This window comes from Falco biarmicus, chromosome 8 (assembly GCF_023638135.1).
Source record: "Falco biarmicus isolate bFalBia1 chromosome 8, bFalBia1.pri, whole genome shotgun sequence".
Classification (NCBI taxonomy): Eukaryota; Metazoa; Chordata; class Aves; order Falconiformes; family Falconidae; genus Falco; species Falco biarmicus.
In genome coordinates, this window is record NC_079295.1 from 39,283,979 (window position 1) to 39,304,020 (window position 20,042).

At 40.9% G+C, this 20,042-nt stretch overlaps 1 protein-coding gene across 4 annotated transcripts in view; it reads left to right on the top strand.

Annotated features, from left to right (window-relative positions):
• The first annotated feature begins 3,304 nt into the window (after nt 1-3,304).
• KYNU (kynureninase) overlaps nt 3,305-20,042 on the top strand; it is a 59,947-nt gene continuing 43,209 nt past the window's right edge. The window contains exons 1-4 of one of the 4 annotated variants that reach the window (XM_056350337.1): nt 3,311-3,441; nt 5,899-5,991; nt 8,109-8,298; nt 13,733-13,853. In XM_056350337.1, the coding sequence (XP_056206312.1) occupies nt 8,130-8,298; nt 13,733-13,853 (290 nt within the window). In that variant the 5' untranslated portion in view covers nt 3,311-3,441; nt 5,899-5,991; nt 8,109-8,129. The other 3 variants (XM_056350334.1, XM_056350336.1, XM_056350338.1) reach the window with 3 other exon arrangements.

The following is a 20,042-nucleotide window of genomic DNA, read 5'->3' on the forward strand; positions in this document are numbered from 1 at the left end:
AACAAAAGTGGTAAGAAAGTCAGTGTAGGGAGCTCAGCAGTGAGAAGAGCAAAGGTTTTCTGGGGTTGTTTACCAAGTCATTGCTGTCAGGCCTGAGGTGAAGTGCATCGTGCCGTCAGAAGGTGCAGGTGACATGCTTTAGCAAACCAGCTGTGGGGTTGGCCTTGTAAGCACAGCCAGCTTGGCCTCTCTGAGCAGAGCTTGGCGCTGCCAGGGCAACGTGTGCTGCCTCGCCATCATGGCCTCGCTGCTCCTTTTACAACTGTAGAAGCCACAGTGTTTTCCTGCCTGAGGGTCCTCCAGGCCATCTCATCCTGGGTGAGACCTCCCCTTGTCTGTTAAACACAATCCTTTGTTTGCTGGATCATTTCACCCTCTTGACAGCACGAGTGCCCTGGGCTAGCAGTGCTAAGGCAAGCTTTCATGACCTGGGGGACCAAGTGTCCTGGGATATCATCTGGCATGAGGTGGCTGTGCTTTGGGGCACCTTTGTTATTTGTTGTTGTCACCTGTCTTGAGAAGAAGACATATATTTTGTCAGATTAATGTATGGCAAGTTTTATTGGCTGGGGAAAAGCTCCCGGTTTCTTTCAGTCGAGGGGACAAGGCTCCCATGACAAGGGGTCAAACGTGCTCTGGTGAGACTGGGGCTGCTGGTGACTGATGGGAAATGGCTATGGCAAATGGTTAGGGTGAGGGATGAGATGCAGTGGTACGAGCATGTTCATGGATGTGTCTGGTACCACGTGGCTTAAGGTGGTTAAGCACCTCTGAATGAGATGGGAAGCTGTCAGTATGAGAAACAGGTTGGCCTGTCCATGCTGTAATTCCTTCTCTGCCCTGTGTACCCCATACAGCCCTCAGGTACAGACATGCAGAGCTTGTCTTCCCACAAAGCTGCAGTTCCTTTTCCCCCTCCCCCCCCCCCCCCCCCCCCCCCCCTTTTTCCTTCTTTAATCTGTCTGTCAAATGTCACTCCCTTCCCATCACCCTCCTAACAGCTACTTTAAGAGGGTGATGTCAGGGCTGTCCTCTGTTGCATTTTCTGCCTTTTCTCTGCCACATCAGCGGTGCCAGCTGGGATTTTGGGCATCTCACATGGCCTTGCTCCCTTGCACGTTGGTTTCACTGTGGCTTCTTCTCTTCCTGCTCTCTGGTTACTTTGCAGCATCACAGGAGAGAAAAAAAAACCAAACCACCACTAAACCATTACATTAGTTCTGCAGCTTAAAAAAAGTACCAAGGAGACGTGTTTGCTGACTTTTGAGCCTTGAATTTAAGGGCAAAAGCTTTTGTCTTTGTTTTGCTTTTGTTCCATCTGAAGAGTTGAAAACAGTAGCTGGGAAGGAGGGTTCAATATTCCTAATTCTCATGAAAGCCTACAAAATTATGGCCTTTGCCATATTTTCCTGCTACAATTGACAATCAAGGGTAAAATTCAAGACATTTTTTTTCAAAGGAAAAGGCAGGGGGAAAATTTTCACTCTGCTGGTCATGCAGTTTTATTTCCAGGGGCAAAGTGAAAAGCTGCAGCGTGTTTCAGCTTGGTTTGAGCTAAATAGCCAACCAAACAAGAAATAGATGTCCTTTTGGAGTGAGTTTGACATTGGATCTCGCATGCTTCAGACTCCTGCTTCCCTTGGCCCCAGTTACTGGTGGTACAAAGTTTCTTGAGCAGCAGCCCCATTGTCTTGCTGGTGGGAAGTCCAAAAAATTATTGCCAGTGCAAAACAGGATAACAATGTTGCAGGAACTGATGGATAGAGGTTAGATTTATTTTAGTTCACTATTAAGTGCTTTGTGTGGTTGTTTTGGTTTTGTTTTTTTTTTCTAGCAAGGAACATGACATATTACAACTCAAGAACGTCAAAATTATTGGTGCTTACTGAAAATGGAAATCCAGATAATAACCAAGCATTTGTGTGCAGAACACTGGGGTGGAGTTGTATCCCTAAATTACACTATTAATCCACAGCCCTGACCCCTTTGCCCCTGTATCTCTTCTCACTGTTGTTGTTGGTTGTTGTGCTCCCCCCACCCCAAAACTTCAGTGGCTAAATAGAGGGAAACTATTTTTGTTGCTTCCAGATGACTACATTCCAGCTATGTTAGGAATGGGTGCCATTCCAACCCGAATGGAGGGGATTGGGCTAACACATGGCTGGTTTGAGATAGTTTACGGTAAAGAGAAGTATCAACTCTGTTCTTCTCTAATTTCACCTCTAATTCTCTGTCTGTTTTCCACCATGGCAAATCCACAGCCTGTGTAAATTCCCACCGCTCCTTCTGCCACGTGGCTGCGAGCATTGCTGACTCCTCACTGTTGCACTAGTGATCTGCTCCTTCACTGGAGTGAAAGAGTTTGGTTTAAAACCATTTTTGTTACAATTGTGTGTGCTCTTGTGCCTGTGTAGGAGAAGGGTGCTGCCTTAATTTAATCAGAGCTTTACATTTTTGCCATGTTGACAAGGGATAAATAAACAAATAAAAATATATATACACCTGTTTTTTGGTTAACTCTCAGAGGTCGTGTGTTTGGCTGCGGTGCAGGTCAGAGTCTGGGGAAGCAAGCATGTGACTGTGGCTGTTTCTTCATGCAACGCTGAGCGTTTGCACAAGAATTTCATCATCCTCTTTCAGGAATGGCTGCCAACTGCCGGGTGACATGGTTTCACTGTGGAGGGGAAAAGATGAGTCTGATATGTAAAATTACTTTTAACACCGTAACACTTCTTGACACGAAGGTCAATATGTGCCTAAATTACTCTAAGTAACCGAGTTTATTATAATTCCTCTCTGTCGCATTCCCTTGCTGCAGCTTGTGGCAGTGTGCTGTGTAACATATTTAATTATACAGTTGTGTGTGCTGCTGTGTGTCTGTTGTCGGGTATGCTATGAATATTTAGATTTTTCCTTCTCTGCGGTTCTGTAATTTAAACAAATTCACTGAAGTGTATTTAACCTGAAGAAGTCTAGAATGTGTGTTGCTCTGGGCTGTGCTTTTTTAGGAACTTCCTTCTGCAAAACTGTATTCACAAAAGCAATTTCCTTCGTGTAATAGATGAGAAGGAGAATCAGCTCTTACGCTCTGTGCATTTCTGTAGCGTTTCTTTGGGGTTTAAAACAACTTCAATTTGCAGTGCCATTGGTGCTTTCAGGGGGTGTATTTTGACAGCGTGGACCTATACTGCACAGCTGCATGCTTAGATGTGTGCACACCCCCAGTTTTTCTTCCAAAGGGTTCATTTGGGTGCTAACCTGGAAGTGTCAAAGGTCTGTGGGCTGAGCTGTGTTTAGCAACCTGGTAAACAGCTATTGGAGGGCAGAAAGTGCAGGACATGCTGTTTGCATGATAAACTCTTTTTCTCTGAGGATATCGATACAACTTTTTAAGTAGGGATTCATTGTATGCCTGTCAGCACTATGCTGGGTAGAAAGACTGTGAGTAACATCTTGGAATACTTAAACAAAATGTTTAAGGGGGGCAAGGGGACTTTACAGTTCTTTTGATAAAGACATGAAGATACAGTTGTAGACAGAGGGTAGATCTCTAAAAGTGTCATAAGGTAGATCTAAAAATAGGACCAATTATCATTCTTATAATTAAGCCTAATGGACCTTCCTGTGTAAGTTTGATAAGATGTCTTGCTAATATTCACTCTTTTTTTTTCTTTTCTATTTAGTCAGTAAATTATGCATAAAGGACAAAACAGAAATAATTACCCAGACATTCGCGTCACTTGTGTCTGACTAATTCTCATCCATTGTCTTTTATAGTTGTAAAATGGGAGATGAAGTAGCGGAACTAATATCTGTGCTGATAAAATATGTAATAAGGACTGTTTTCTTAAATTAAGTTGCATGTGCTCTTTTGGAAAATGAAAGATTGCCAACGGTCATTGGTGAGTTCTTTAAATTGAATCAGTATGCAGTACAGGCAAATTCTGTTGAAAAGTCAGAAGAGCAAAGAGTAAAAAAAATTCAATAAATAATATGCTGACTTCATGTCATCTATATGTTTTAAGTCAAAAACTGTAATAAAGTTTCAAGGAAAGGAAGAAGAAAACACCTGAATTATTTTTTCTACGTAGGTGGTGGAGGCAAGTTGTTTCTCTTCAAATATTGATTACTTTAACTCGATGTTGTATGAAAAAAAAAAACTGATAAGGAATAACATTTATCAAAGTGGGAATTACATTTGGCACTGATGTGTCTGAATTTTAATTTGAGGAAAAGGATAGAGAATGTAGTTTTTGGTTAAATTAAGTTAATTGCATGGAATAATGTGTGTCGTTCTTATACTAATGTATTTGCTCTACATGTAGAAAACAACAAATGACTTGTGAACTATTCTAAATGATTGCATGGGACTTTATTCTGCAGCAATTAGAAAATGTAATACTGTCACTCAGAGTAAAAAGAAAAAAATAATTCAACCAGTTCTGGGATTCCTCTCTATGAAACCTAATTCCCATTCAAAGGACAAAAGTACTTTCTTATTCTGGTCTTAGATTTGGATCTTTGGGATTTCATTCCTCAATAGGATTTTGATTGATTTTATTTTAGTAGTTCTATCTTATTTCATAATGTTTGTATTAAATCAGATACCTCTGAGCACTTAATCATTTTTAGCTTTTAGATTTTTCTATTTGATCTCATATTTGCTGTCAAAATTTAATATAAATAAGAATCACAATAAACGCAAGTCATTGATCAGATGCAGCAAAGTACAGCAGTGACAGGAAACCAAAAGGCTGATCCAGAAATCTTTCTCTGTAATAGAGACACCTATTGACTTCAGTGAGTTTTGGGTCAGGCCTCAAATGGAAACAAAACCCACCTATGCTTTCCAGACAGGTCAGCAGATGACCTGGAATATGATAACCATTAATCCACTGTAATAACTGTGTTTCCTTACTGAAAAATGGTGACTAGTAAGACAAATGGTAGGATGCTGTGCTGTGTTCACGTGGTGTAAAGCAGAGAACCTACAGACCAGACGAGGGGGATTTGGTGTATAAAATCAAACTGTTCTTCAAGCACCCTTATCATCCATCTCCTGATCAGCAAATTCACCTTTAATTTATGGTATTGCCTGTGTGGGTCCCAGGAGATAAACACTAGAGGCTCCCAAACGTTCCTCATAGGCTGTATCTAGGAGAGGACGTAGGTGACAGCAATACCAACCCTGCACAGTCCCCATCCTAGGGACCTGGGGAGCTGAGCATCACTGAAAAAATATCCCTAGCTCAAGTAGGTCATGTTTAGAGAGATTAAAAGGCTCTTTCCCTTAATTCAGGATCTATGTCATTGGGGAGCAAAAGAAAAAAAAAAATAATTAAATCCAATCATTAACTTGAGTGGCAAGGAGACTATAGAAAAGACTACACAGACTACTGTGGAGTCCTTTATCTGGATCAAGACACCAGGGAGACCCGATTCCTAGCCCCTTCTCCAAGGATGGTTTCCATAAATTGCTTTAAATACTCATTATTTAAAACAGAGGACTAGATTTTTGTGAGTGGACGTGCTTTGATAACAGTATGGGATCCAGACAGCCATGCTAGTGTTATAAATCAATGAAATAAGCCTTTGCAAACAAAGAGCAGTTTTACTTTCCAAGAGCTGATCCTAGTATTGCTTGAAAATAAACCCTGATTTACCAAATCAGCCCACAGGTTCTTAACTTTTGTAATTTGGAGAAGTGAAATTTAAGTTACCCTCCAGTGTCTTTAGGTTATAACGAGGTGCCTGTATTAGTGATGGCCATGGTGTCCATGAACCTAGCTTGTTTTTGTGGATGTTTAACATCTACTGGAGGAAATGGAAATCTCTAGACCATCCTCCCTCATGTCTGCTGAATAAGGTCCAGAAGGTCAATACTCTTCTCACCTGCAGGAGAGCACATGTGTTGTTACCAACACTGCAGCAGGGGAGCTGGCAAAGAAGAGCTCTTGATCTGCTCTTCAGCTGTGGAGGTGCTGAGAAGTGGTTCTTGGGGAACAGCGAGCCTGCTCTCACCTTCTGCAGGGCTTTCAGTGGGGTGGCAGCTCTTCGGGAGGTGGCTGGTTGGGGGTATTGAATCCAGCCAGCTCAGCCACTTCAGCATCATGTGCAGCTCCTTGCCTAGGTGTAGCCCTCTGCCTCCTAACCTTGAAAAGGACTCTGAGAACCAAGATGATCAAACAACTTTTTTTCAGCCATTTTTACCATTTTCTTTTTTACCAGCTAAGGGTTCATTAGGATGAATGAGTGGGAATGATAAATTTGGTGACAATAAGGAGGTGTGAACAATCTGTGTGGAGACAGCACAAAACCTGGGTATCTCCAATACCTCCCAGGAGAGGGTGAATGTTAGCTAAATGAAAACTGCTGTCTTAAAGAGCTCTGCTGTTTTAGGGGTTTTTTGTTTGTTTGTTTTGTTTTTGTTTTTTCTTTTTTAACTCTGCATGCTGGTGGGAGAGGAAAAATTGCTACTGTGTAAGGTATCAAGTCTGGAGGGGGGAAAAGATAATGTTCTTATCATAAACTAAATGATAGCAGATGAAACCAGGTAACTAGCATCATGCTGGCCATTTGGCTAGAGTATAAGCAGGTTTGGATTAATTTGCACTAATGAGGCTGTGCTGTTTAGGGGTTTATATTTAAACACTGACTGTTGTCCTTCCCATATGTGTTGACAAAGTTCTTCTGGATGGTGTTCAGGGGCTGGCACAAACATTTGATAAAATACCTCATATGCATTTATGTATTTGTAGTGAAAAGAATCAAGAGAAATGTATCATTGGGGATCTAATTAAAAAAAAAAAAATCTATAATTTTGAATATACCATCCCACTGAGTCTCAGAAGCCCAAGCTAGGTTAAGTGACAGTGAATGTAATGCTCAGCTGACTGCAATCCATATCATTGTCTGTTGTTCTTTCTATCCACAGCTTGTAGCCGGATAACTGAATAGTTTATTATTGGTTTTAAGGAAAGGGAGCTGGTACTTGTGGAGGATATGTATTTATAAAATTTTCTTTCTCAAACAGAGAGAAAAAGCTATATTTTCTGGTGGCTTTATGTTGCATATTAAGTGCTAATCTGTCCTATTTCAGCATATCCCCTAGAGTTTTTTTGCTGCACTAAAAACTCTTGGGGATGTTAAAAGGTCAGAGAATATTGTGTGGTCTGACACTGCAGTTCCCTAAACTGGGGCAACCACCAAGCACCTCAGCGAGCCCCTCAACTGCCTTCTGCAACAGAGCGCAGCAGGGAGCACCGGCAAAGTTTTGCCCTGAAGTACAGAGTCCATGTCATAAATTGTCTTTGCCAATAGATCTGTAAAGCCAAGCGCACAAATGCCATCTTGAACATAATGGTGTCAGGGTGCCTCTGAGCGCTGCCATTACAGAACCATTTTTCTTATCAAAATCAATGAGCTTGTAAATTTTGCATTTCCAGTTTTGGATATTTTGTTAGAAACTATGGTCTGCCACTTCTGCAGCTTGACTTGAGCTCCTCTCCTTCCCTAGGACCAATGGAGCTAAACCACCAGGATGAAAATATTAATTCAAGGTCCTGGTCTTGAAAGCTACATTTCTAACAATACCTTTGTCTGCCATCTGTCCCCCGCCTGCTCTGCCCTCATTTGTGAGCGTGGCTGTGCACAAACACCCCCTCCTATTTTTAAGGCAGGAAAGCGGAAAGAGGCTGAACATTGCACAGCCTGGCAACAACGCCAGCGTAGCTGTGCACCTGCTATTTTTAGGAGCACAGGCTGCAGAAACAATAATGCTGCCTCTGGCCCTAAGATCTCAAAATTGTGAATGACACTTCAGCATCTGTAACTGCTGTCGCTCTGGTGGGAGAACTTAGAAGCTGCTGATAGAGCTTAAAAAGGGAAGAGCATTGGATGGGGGTGAGGAGGGGAAGCCTTTGGGGCTACAGCAATATGTTGCCTTAGAAATACTTGAATTGATCAGTTTTACTATTCCATTCAAATACTTTTAAAAAGCTTTAAATCAAGTGAGTTTGGGTCTTGAATGCTGCAGCTTCAGTGGCTGTTTATTGCGGCTTGTGGATGTGCGTACTGCAGAAGCTAAACTGTGGTGTTTTCATTTTAAGGTGAAACTGCATGACCTGAAAATGGATCCATGTTCTTCTGTGTTACCAGCAACTGTTTTAGAGCAAATTGCCTTGCGGCTGGGCTGCAGTCCCACAGACAAGAAACTTGCTTTCCGCTTAGATGAAGAAGATGAATTAAAGCATCTTCGTGAATGTTTCTGTATCCCCAAAGTCAAGGATCTGCCTCCAAGTGAGAATTATAATTATAGTGCGGGGGCAAGGTGGGGCTTCAGATCTTCTGCATGTGTTTATCACAAATCTTTGGAAATCATTGTCACTTATGAGATAATTGAGCAATTGCAGTCATATCCGAGCACAGTATGTCCCGGGTGTTGCTAAATCAATCCATCAACTTATTCTAGCACCAAAAGCTTTATGCTTTCATTCCCATCCTGAATAAAATGCTAGGATACAGTACTTACACGGTGCTTATGCTGTCAGTCAGCTGCTTTGAACAATATAGTGACTGATTGAAAATTATAGGCAGAAGCATTTCTATCTAATGGTTTGAAAAGGCAATGTCGCTTACAATAGTTCAGAGCAGTTGCTTCCTTGGTATAATATAGTTTGGTATTATCTATCTAGTTACAATTATTTTAGTTAATGAAAGAGACGGTACATATATTATATTAACATTTATGCTTTACTGCTGGTGGAAGAGATTATTTTCTTCCTGAGGCCAAATGGAAGACTGTGCTTTAGAACAAATAATTGATCTGAGCAAATAATTCATAATGAAACCTTTTATTTGAAGATCTTTCCTACTTTCCTCATGAATTGCCTACAAATAGATAAGTGCACATGGCTTCCATGTAGCCATGCAAAATGGTTCTCAATTTTATTTTTTTTTTGTGTCTGATTCCTGGTCCGTGGGTTGTTTTAAGGAGTCTGTGGCATGCCTGGGCATGGAGAGGACAGGGTGCTGCAGAGGCTGGAATCATGTGAGGGGGAAGCTGGTGAGCTGAGAGGGAAATACTTGCTTTGGGTTAGCACTGCCAGCCCAATGGAAGTACAAAACATTTCCATGACACTTTTTTGTACTCGCCACTGCTGCTGTATCTGGCCAAAATCATGCAGGGAAATCTTGTGGGAGCACCCACATATGGAAGCAGAGTGGTCTCTTCTCCTGCTTTCTCCTGGGCTCTTCTCCTGCTTTCCAAGCCCTGTCTGGGTTTATTTTCAGCTCATGTGTCAAATGCATAGGGAGCAAAATCTGTGCCTGCTCTATGGGCCCTGGTCATCACATGCTGGGAGCTGAAGAAATGGCCTATATATTCCTTATGGTGAACATATATAAGTATAGTCACACTTCTTTTCTGCTCTGGCAGAAAGCATCTATTAGAGAAAAAAAATCATAGACATTTATTGCAAAATATATTACCTTTCCAATAAATAAAATTTTCTGCAGATTTTTTTTTCTGAAAAAAAGTAGTACTGATGATACATGAGAAATTACAGGTACATTCACCAAATCATGTCCAGTAGGAATCCGTGATAGCAAATGGTATCAGTTGTCTGGATTCCTGGACATCTTTGTTTTCAACTATCTTTGCGTTCAGTATCTTCCTGCTGAGCAGTGATGAATGTTGGGAATGCATTCCGCTCCTGCCCTTAGGACACGAGGATGATAAATCTTCTTTCTCTATGCACTGGTGGTATTGGCTTATCTCTCCCCACATTTAAATCTTTGAGCTTTGCTATTTATATTATTCAGAGCAGAACTGGATACTTTACAAATATTTAAACTGGGTGCTTCCTCCACATGGAGGAGGTGTTAGCCCATCTGCCAAGAAGTAATATTCCCCCAGCCCCGGTTGCTTCAGAGGGTTCCCTAAGCCCCACCTGTTTGTTTGGGTATGACTATTTTGTACTCAAAGCCACTTCAGCTTCCACCATGCGGCTGCAAAATGTCTCTCTAAAGCTGGAAAGATGCTGGAAGGCAGCTTACATGGCCATTACGCTGCTGCCCTTAATCTGGCTGTACTATGGAAATCCAGCTCCAGTAGGGCACCTGGCTGCAGCTGTGCCTTCCACTGCAGTGTCAGACGTCTCAGGAGTATGAAAGGTCATTTTTCAGTTCAATGTCACAGCAGCTTCAGATTAAAGAATCTTTTGAGAAGGACAGAAAAGTTTTGATACCCCTGTGACAGTTTTCATTGCTTCCTTTCCAACCTCCATTATTGTTTGTTTTGTCACTTACCGTAATATTTAGACCTAGAGGCAGCTGATGTGTGTGTTGGTTTTTATCTTTTGTTCTTCCCCCCACCCCCTGTGGTTACTATAATATGTAGTCCTGAGAGTGTGGATATATATGTTTTAGTGAAGATAACCAGCCTACAAAGTAGTACCAGTTGAACAGCGCACAGAACCCATCATTCCTATGTTCCCAAATTGAGGTTTTTTCCCCTCTTCTTTTCCCCCATCTCTCTTTTCTGTTCTTCAGCTGTCATCAGGAACAGCTTCCCTGCTGAAAAACAACAGGGGTGTAAATATATATATATATTTACATTGTGTGCCTATACCATAGAGACAGATCTCCCCTGACATTTATCTGAGACAGGAGTGGATCCTATATAACATGCTTCTGAAGATAAATGTCATTACAGATATTAGTCATCAAACAGTCTTTATATATTTACATAAAACTTTACAATGAGGTTTTAAAAGGAAGCCTTACAAGAAGCAGATGAGAACATTCATAGGAGACAACTGTAAGATGATGTACGTAAAAAATATTTAGAAAGTCATTATAATAGTTTAATTTAGTTATCAATTTATAATCAATGCCACAGCTGTTTATTTGTTATATCAATCACATGGAAACCACTAGCAGATTAACTCCCTGGCAAATCTTTGAGGTTTTCAAGTGCAAGCGTGAGGGATGAGGCTCAGGTGAGCAAATAGGAGAAGATGCCAGCAGGAGATTTAGAGGAATGTTTGGATCTCCTGACTTTTCTCTGAGTTGATAGCGGTCCCTGTAATGCTTTTTCATGCACTGTGGGAAGGCAGTTGGGATGGCTGGGTTGCAGTTGGCCCTCGGGCACCAGATCACTAATCTGATTAAGACTGTGTTTAAGGCTTGTGTTTCATCTTATAAAGGAACAGAGCATCACTGGGGTTTCTTGGGAATAAAAAGATGTCCCAGAGAGAAAGTGTGGAGCTATAATTCCCTGAGGAGATGCTTAAAGGTAGTGGTTAATCATATAAATCTGGCTTTTTGTTTAGAGGGCTTGGGAGACGTGTGTGGGAAGGTGTAAGAAAGGTGACCTTCCATCCTTCAACAAGGGGTAGGGCTCAGATATGTGCAAGCAGATTTAGTCTTTCCTTTCTGGTTAATAAAGTCACTGTGTTTTTCCCTCGTGTTTGAACTGAACATTTCTGTAAATAAACTTGCTCTTTTTTTGATCTTTAAAAGGTATAGAATATGTTTCTAATGTAGATGAATGGGTATATTTAGTATGCAAATAAAATGTACATTGTTAGATCTGACCAGTTTGCATGAATCTAAGTAGGTTTGAGAATAGTTTAGAAAGTTTCTAATTGATCTTAATGTGTTGGTTTTTTTTCCAGGCTACTCTAAGGACACATTTCAATAATTAACTTCTGGGATTTTTTTGCATCAGCCTTTATTTCATCAGTTGTGCTTATTTCTTATTTGAATATTTCAGTATGTATTGTATGTCAGCCACAGCTCCTGCAGAAATAAAAAGGGCCTTCGCTGTGAGAAATGAGGGTAGATTAATTTGTGGAAAGGCATATACTAGTCTTAAGAAAGCAAATGTTTTACTGTAAAGAATATCACAGTGATCAAGGAAATGCTGGAGCACAATGGTGTGTTAAGTCAGAAGAAGTTGTTAAATGAAAAGGTGCTGCAAAAAACAAGCCTAGATTGGGAAGCAAAAAGTGGTCCAAAATGAATCCTTTAATGATGTCAGAGAGGGGGAAGTAAATGACTTTTTGTGAAAAGGAAATGAATACAGTCCAATAGAGGTGGTAACATGACCAAAAAAAAAAACCCCAAACCAACAAAACTATTCAAAGTAACAGGCTTAAAAGTAGAAAAATACACTTTATTGAAGAGGTAATGCTATCTCTCTCCAACCCAAGAGGTGTTTCTATTCAGAAAGGGCTGTGTGCAAGAAAAGCTAACTTGCTTGTGATTCCTTACCTTTTTTAATGTTTGATTGGAGTGTAAAGAGTATTAATGAGACTGAGCTCCAAATTCTTGAGCAAAGATCCTTCTCTATTCTGAATGAGATAGTATTATTGTGTTTCTTGATAAGAAAAAAACCTGTTAATAGAATCAATTTAGGAGCTTGGATAATATTTATGCCTCTCTGTTTTCATTTAAATTAGAACAGACAAAAACCAGACCTAGTATCTGTAAAACAGATTAGGCTGAAATTGCCCTCTGACAGGCTTTTTTTAAAAAAGCTTCTAAAGCTTTAATTAAGAAATTACCTAAGTTGTCTATACTTCTGAAAAATGTGCTTCTGGTGAAGTTCAATGAACTTGGTAATTGTTAGTGCAAAAGGTAGTAAGAGACCTTTTCTAGGCATCTAATCTGTTTTTCTACACTACAGCCCTAACGTAAAATTTTCAGAACAGAAAAGCAATCTTATTGTTTCGAACAAGTATCTTAACATATTCATTCATTTAGTCTTTCTTCTGAGGTTTATTGACTATGTTTACCAAAAATAAATGTAATGTTAGCTTTTGGGGTATTGTAATTATAGGTATAGATGAATGCAAATTACTTACTACTTCTGGAAGGTCACCATCACTTGTCCCTCCAAGAATCTCTAACATGAGAAATAACAGAAAAATGCAGTGTTTGGATTGATAGATGATGACATGGGGTAATTAGATTGTTCAGAACCTCACTAGAGCTATTTATAAATTTCTACCGCCTTGCTTTTCTTCTAATCATCGAAAGGATTTGTCAACATAGAATGCCTCCTCAGATGATGATGATGATAACATGAAGTGCAGCCCACAATATATACTGACAAGACAAGAACTTTGGAGACTGCCTTAAAATATTCTGTGCAGTGACTACATTTTTCTGAATAGCGATTTAACCATGCGGGGAGAACTTACATGAAGGACACAGATTTACCTAGTCTTGACTTTTATTAAATGCATGATTCAAGTAGTTTCACGACTCAGGTAGGAATATATTGATGGTGGAAGAAAAGTAGATAGCCTGGTCAGGAAACCGCTGCCTATTCACTCACCCTTGGTTACAGACCTGACAAAATTGCTGCCAGCGGCTGCTTCCCACACACCCCAGAGACCTAGGGATTTAACGCTGCATGAACTCATGTTAGGTCCAGAATAGGTACAGATGGACTCAGCCAAAAATTACAAGAGTGAGGGAAATAACTGCTTGCAAACTGCCCAGTTTTCCTCCTCCTTGGATCTCTTTGCAGGGTTGCCTGAGGGGTGTCCCGGGAGGAAAGTCAAGGCGCACTACTTCTGTTGGCATGTGGGGAGCACGATGTCCCAGGGAGATGCAGAATGGGCAGAGCTGCGGGTGGTAGCACACGTGTGTGTGTGTACACAAGTGCTGTCCCCCCTGTGCTCACTCCCATGTGTGCGGTGTCTGTGGTTTCCTTCTGCAGCTGATCTGAGCCTGGTGAACGGAGAGGAGAGCTGTATATACTTTGCTGGGAATTCTCTCGGGCTCCAGCCAAGAAAAGTTAAAACTTACTTGGATGAAGAACTGGACAAGTGGGCTCGAACGTGAGTATGACACAGGGTATGCGAGATGCTTTATTTTTGATGCTTTATTATGCACTTTGCTTTATTATTATGCACTTTGCTTTATTTCAAGATCTGCCTTGGAAATGCTTGAATAGAAGAACAGTGTGTTAAAACCACTACAGCCCAGGAGTAAAACATGTTCCGTGTTTCCCTAGCACTATTTATATCTCCTTTAAAGGTATGAGCAGTGAAACAAGCAAAGAGAAACTTCCAGCTGTGCTACCCTGTGCTGTGCATGGTGGCTCTGCTTTGGCTCATCGGGACAACCCGCAGTTTCACCAGCCCCATCCAATTGCTATGTGTGTTTATACGCAAGATGCGCAATCTCGTTTAGTTACTGCTCCTTGCTGGTAAACGTGATTCAGTTTCAGATCCAGTGATTTTCTAATTAGCATTTTTAACTGCATGTGATTCACCCTGCAGGCCTTGCAATGGGCAGTTCCCCTTGAAATAGCACGGAGCGCAGGTGGTGCTGCTGCCAGCGCTGGCAGGTTTTTGGCTCCTCTTAAACCAGGTCTTTGCCTGACAAGTTCATTTTATTTAGAAAGAAGCATTCCTGTCTTAGTAGCATCCCAGTGAGGAGCTGGGAGTGGATTGCAATGAGCTCTGCTGAAGAGATCTGGTGTGAGGGAGACAGGAGGACAAAAGAGGGACGCGTTTCAGCAGTGCAGGATAGGGGCATTGTCATCATAGCAAATGGGAAACTTTAATATAGGGGAGAATCTCTGTTGTTTTTTTATTTTATTTATATATATAAACTCACTTTGTTTCCATGGAGAGTCTGTGCTTTGAGGTGTCCAACACCTGCCTGAGCAGCTGGAGCAGGGACAAGTAAGGAAAAAGATAAGTAAAAACCAGGGAGCTGATGACGGGAAAGGAAAATAACATCCAGATGAGTGAGTGAGCTGGGAGAGAGCTGAACACTTTTATAGGGTGCGGGATATGAGTGGAACAGATGTGATTTCATGGTGAGAGAGCAGAGGAAATATGGGGCGGCAGGAGGGGAAAAACTAATTCTGCTAACTGGGCAGCCTTGTTTCACTGGAAACAGTCTGGATGGAGGCTTCACAATGTAAATGTGAAAACCCTGTAGCTGCTCTTTCACTTGTTAATATATGAATGCTGTGGGTTAATAAAAATGTTTTACTGTTTCCTATTTATTGCTTGTATCCTTATAAGAGAAGAAGGCTGAGAATGAATGGGACTGAATGTGAACTTTGGGAACCACTCGTTCCTCCTGGTTATTCATTCAGCACAGCACTGCAGTTTCTCCAGTCATTTGAAAAAATTGCAACCCTGTCCATTTCTGTATGATTATCCTACTTTATCAGGGAAACAGCTGAGCTCTTTCAAAAGGTAAAAGTCAGATAGCACTCTTATCTGTTAGAGTGATGCACTGCGAGTGCAAACATATTTCAGCTCCTTCACTGTACCTTTCCACTGGTTTACTTCCAGTTTTATGTTTGTCTGTTCTACAGTGAAGGATGTTTTTGTTGTTGTTTTTCTTTTTTTTTTGTTGATTATAAAAACCTGAAAGAAAAGAATAGGCAGCATGTTTCTTCAGAAGATCAAAAATGCCTTCAGTAGGTGTATCTAAGTGAGAAATATGGCTGAACGCGATTTCAAGCCATCAGAAGAGAGGGAGCATCTAGAAAGGCTGTTTGCCAAAAATACAGCTTGGCCCCAATTACCTTACCCAGAATAAATCAGAAAGGTTTGAAAAAAGCAAAAACAAACAGAGGAAAAAAACCCCAAACAAACTCCAAAGCCTCCCCAAACTAAAATCAACAGAAACACAGAACAAAATCCTGCCGATCACAGATGTACCTAAAACAAGTGAGAAATTCAGGGTAAGGTCAAGCTACATTTGACCAGAGCAATGTTCTTGCTACAATGAGTATGCTTCAAGAAGCTGATAGGTGGGATCGGGTGCTGAGGGCTGCAAAGGACTAGGTGGTTGGAGATGCTGAAATGGGTACTTTTATTCCACTCACCAAGGTCAACTTAGTAAAATCTGGGCCAAGGTAGTAAGCTGTTGCCATCCAAAGCCTGTTTGATGCCTCGTGTGTTGGCAGCGTGGAATTTAGTCGTTGTGGGTTGGATAAATAAGTACCTTACAATCTAAGACCTGGCATGCAAATTAGGCACATCCTTCAAGTCAGCAATGATATAGATTCTGGCTTTCTTATAAATTGGTTTATTGCATTTTCTGTTTGCTGTGTCTTGGGGCTCATCTCAAATAGCTGCTACACTTGTCTGTTTAAATGGTTTTCACTACTTAAAGTTAATGGCAAGAGTGAAAAGGAAGATTGCCCAGTAGCTGTGGTCAAGGGCAGGAGAGCTCATAGCTTTAGCTCTGTGTGTTGATGGCAACTCATTAGAGTAAGGCCTGGAGAGAAAGAGGCCTTTTCATGCATTTCTTGTTGTGTTCCCTCTTATAGTGACACTGTCCCTTTTATCCCCTCTGACATTAAATGGTGAGTTATAGCTTTCTTCTCTTACATCTGCTCCCCATATACCTTTTCTGATTCTGTATTCTTTCCCTCCGACATTCCTCACTCCTCCTTTTTTTTTTTTTTAATGTTAATATATAAAGACTACAAATCCAAGCCACTGGTGTTCTTAGTATGGATTAAAAAAGAGCCTTTGAGACTCCATCTTTATTTCTGCTTTGATTTTAGCTAAATCCATGATTTATTGAATGAGGGCCAAAAAGGGACGAACAGTTGTCTCTTTAACACTTAGTCTAGAGTAACCAATAATCCACTTATTTTTGAAATCTAACAAAGTTCAAGTGACTTGTTTGGATGGAGAAAAGCCAATAGGTGCTTTGCAGTGTCTTGTTTTCCCTTCCCCTCCACCAGAGCTGTTGAAGTAATTAATGTATTTTATAGAATCATAAATGCATGTGAACATACTCAGTACAGTGGGCAATGTCTCTCGCGTCCGACTAACTCATTAAAGTGGAACTATTAAAACAGAAGGGAGGCTGCCGTAGCCAGTTGTTACGCTTTTGCAAAGGGCTGGTAGGGTGATAGGGGAGTGGAGAACCTATGGAACCCTGGAGGATTAGAGTCGTTTAGCTGGGCAAAATGAAGACTGCAAGGAAAAATGGTTGTTCTCTGGGTAAACCAAGGGGAAAGCATCAAGGCAAAAAAGAGCCACTTACCTGAAGCAACATGCTGGCACAGTAAATATAAACTAGAAATTAATATATTGGGCTGGAAACAAAATATGTATATGTCCTTCCAAGCGTTGAAGTGGTCTGTCAACAGGCTTCTGCTGTGAACATAACAAACAAACCCTCTAAGTCTGTGGAAGGCTTTATAACAACACCCGCAGCAGCGAAGATTATTTTCAGTGAGTCAGAAGAACCTTCATTTCCATGTGCTGAACTAACCCTGCAAGATCTAACAGCCCCACCAACGGGACTGTGGCTTGGGGGGGCTCCATCGTGTTCTGCTTGGCAGACCCACCTCTGCCATCCGGCAGGAGTCATCTCTGCCTTGTGCCTTTCTGCAGGTCGTATGTTAGAGCTGTAAATGCCTGCTTTTATGTCCCAGGTTTTTTAGTTTCGGCCTTCGATCTACTGCCCCATATGGTTCTTTTCCTTTGGATAGGTCTTCCTTTCTTTTAGCTGTTTCTTTGCTTGGAACCATGGTCAAACTTAAGAGCCTGCATTGGCTCATTAAATACCTTGCATCATTTTTGGCAAAGAAGCAAGTAGGAAATTTCCACTTGAACAAGATTTGGATGAGCACAGAAGATTCCTGAAGCTGGCAATTAATTTAAATCCCTTTTCTCACCGCCTTTGAAACCCTGGGATCATATCAGAAAATGTGTTTCTAGCTCCCCTAGTGAGCTCTAAATCAACCAGACCTCAGCGAATAAAATGTGGCATTGTGATTCCGTGCCAAATTGAAAATAAAACGGTAACCGACAAAAAAATAATTTGCACAATGAGAAACTCTCACAGTAGTTTAAGAAATAGTTCTGTTTGTATGATGCTTTATGATTTGATGGGCCACGTTTTGTATTCATTAATTTGGGTACCTCAATTTAAATTTCTCTTGCTACCTAGGGTGCAGCAGAAACAAAATGAGATGTAGGCTCTCCGTGTCTGAGGGGAATGCCAGAAGCACTGCAGTTGTGTCCTTAAAGATTATTACCCCCAGTGCCTACCAGAGCTGAGAGAGGGGTGGCATAATATACAGAGATATAAATTCTCTGAGGCAGAGCATAGAATTTTACAACCTAAGTGTAATAGGATGTATTGTGCCATCAGCAAAGGCTACAGAGTTTCATGTGATTAAAATAAAAAAAGGGTCCAAGAATATGCCTTTAACTATCATTTTAGCGGCAATAATTTTTGTCTCTTGCCATTTATATTCGCCATCAAGAGGGAGGCAAGCTGTAAGCTGTGCCGTAATAATAATAATAATATGAATAATAATAAATGCTGGCTCTCCCCTCTTTTGATATACTTAAATTTCCCTGTTTTTTTCTCAAAATAAAATATTCCTATGCCCAAAACCTCATATCTGTTTTCATGATAACTTGGAAATTTATTCTGAAATTTTGTTAGTCCTGTGTGCTGGTAGAAAGTGCTTTCATCAGTAAATTCCCATTAGAAGGACACTAATGGCTATAAAATCAGAGAAAGCTAATGAAAGAGAATCCCATAGGTAGTTAGGGCTTCTTTTTCCCATCTTATTATGTTCACTATCCTCTTTCAGAAATACAGATCCCCTCGGGCTGGGAGCCACTCAAAATCTTTGTGTGGGTTTTTTTTTTGGTTTTTTTTTTGTTTTTTTTTTAACAGTCTGTATTACCCCAGAGTCCCTTGATCACTATATTACAGTTAAGAATAAGAAGGGAAATTAGCAATAAATGTCTTGCTGTTTGTGAAACACATACCACTGTCTTCAGGGAATGCAGCTGCATTACGGTCTAATAGAAGGCAGCAACTTTCAGCGCTAATCCTGCCCCTTATTGCATTTTCACCCCTACCCACCTACTGCCTTTATTTCTCATCTATAAAATGTTCTTGTAAATGAGTGCTATTTCACACTGCCCGCTTTCTGCGATCAAGGTCTCATCAGAGAGCAATTCTAAACCAGGGAAAAGCAGTCAGCTAGTGTACACAACCATATCCAACACAGGGGTTGGGGTCCTCCTTGTTGCCTGCGTGGGGCTGGACCTGTTGAATGTAAGTAGGTTATTTTATTTGCAAGTGATGTTCACTTGTACCTGGGCCCTCCTTTAGCTGTTGACCTAAAGTAGTCCAAAAGTAATTGGTGTTTTGCAAGGATAAGAGGCATTAAATGCTTTTTGCAGCAGTTTTTTCTATTCTTTAAGATGTTGGTTCTTTTGGAAATATCCCTAGGAGGCGTGAAGTAGACCCAAGTCAATCAGAAGGGGTCTGACTATAAAATATCCAGGTAATTTGTGTGGGAAACAGAATGAAATTCTGCCTAAGAAGGGAAAGTACAAGGTGGATAGGGAAATCCAATCTTTTACATAGCCTTAAGCCTGGAGGACTAGCTGGTAGCATGTCATCCACCCTCTTCTCTCCTGTCTTGATCTGCCAGATGTCCTCTCATGATTTTGAGTGAACATTGTGGAGCTATTAGCTTCTTTAAAAGGTTTATTACTTGGGTGGCTTTTTTTCTTTTTTTTTTTTCTGCTTCCTTCCCCCCCCTCCACCCCTCTTTCTCTCACCATAGTTTTATGGGCTCTTTTTTGCTTTCTACACTGTTTCTAATGACTTTGTCCCTGTTTTGAAAGAGCATTTTTGCCTCAGCCCCATGCAGCCTGGTATTTCTGACTCCACAAGTACCCCATGGTGCTCTGCAAATATGAAAATCATGCAGTGTGAGATGGTAGCCCAGAGCAATGTTCCCCTGGATTAGCACTGTTATTACTTTTCTCAATCTGCCTTCATTTGCATTTAAATCTGTATGCTACATCCTGCTTGTTTAAGAAACTTTTCAACTTTTTATTTATATATGCATGGTGGCTACCTTAGAAGTTTACTTCTGTGTCACATTTGAAGCAAAAATTAGTTCAGAGCACTTAATTCAGAACTGAATGTATGTATCTGTCACTTCAGAGCATTGACGCATTCAGGTTTAAAGTGACCATGTGATCCACTGTAGACAGGAACAG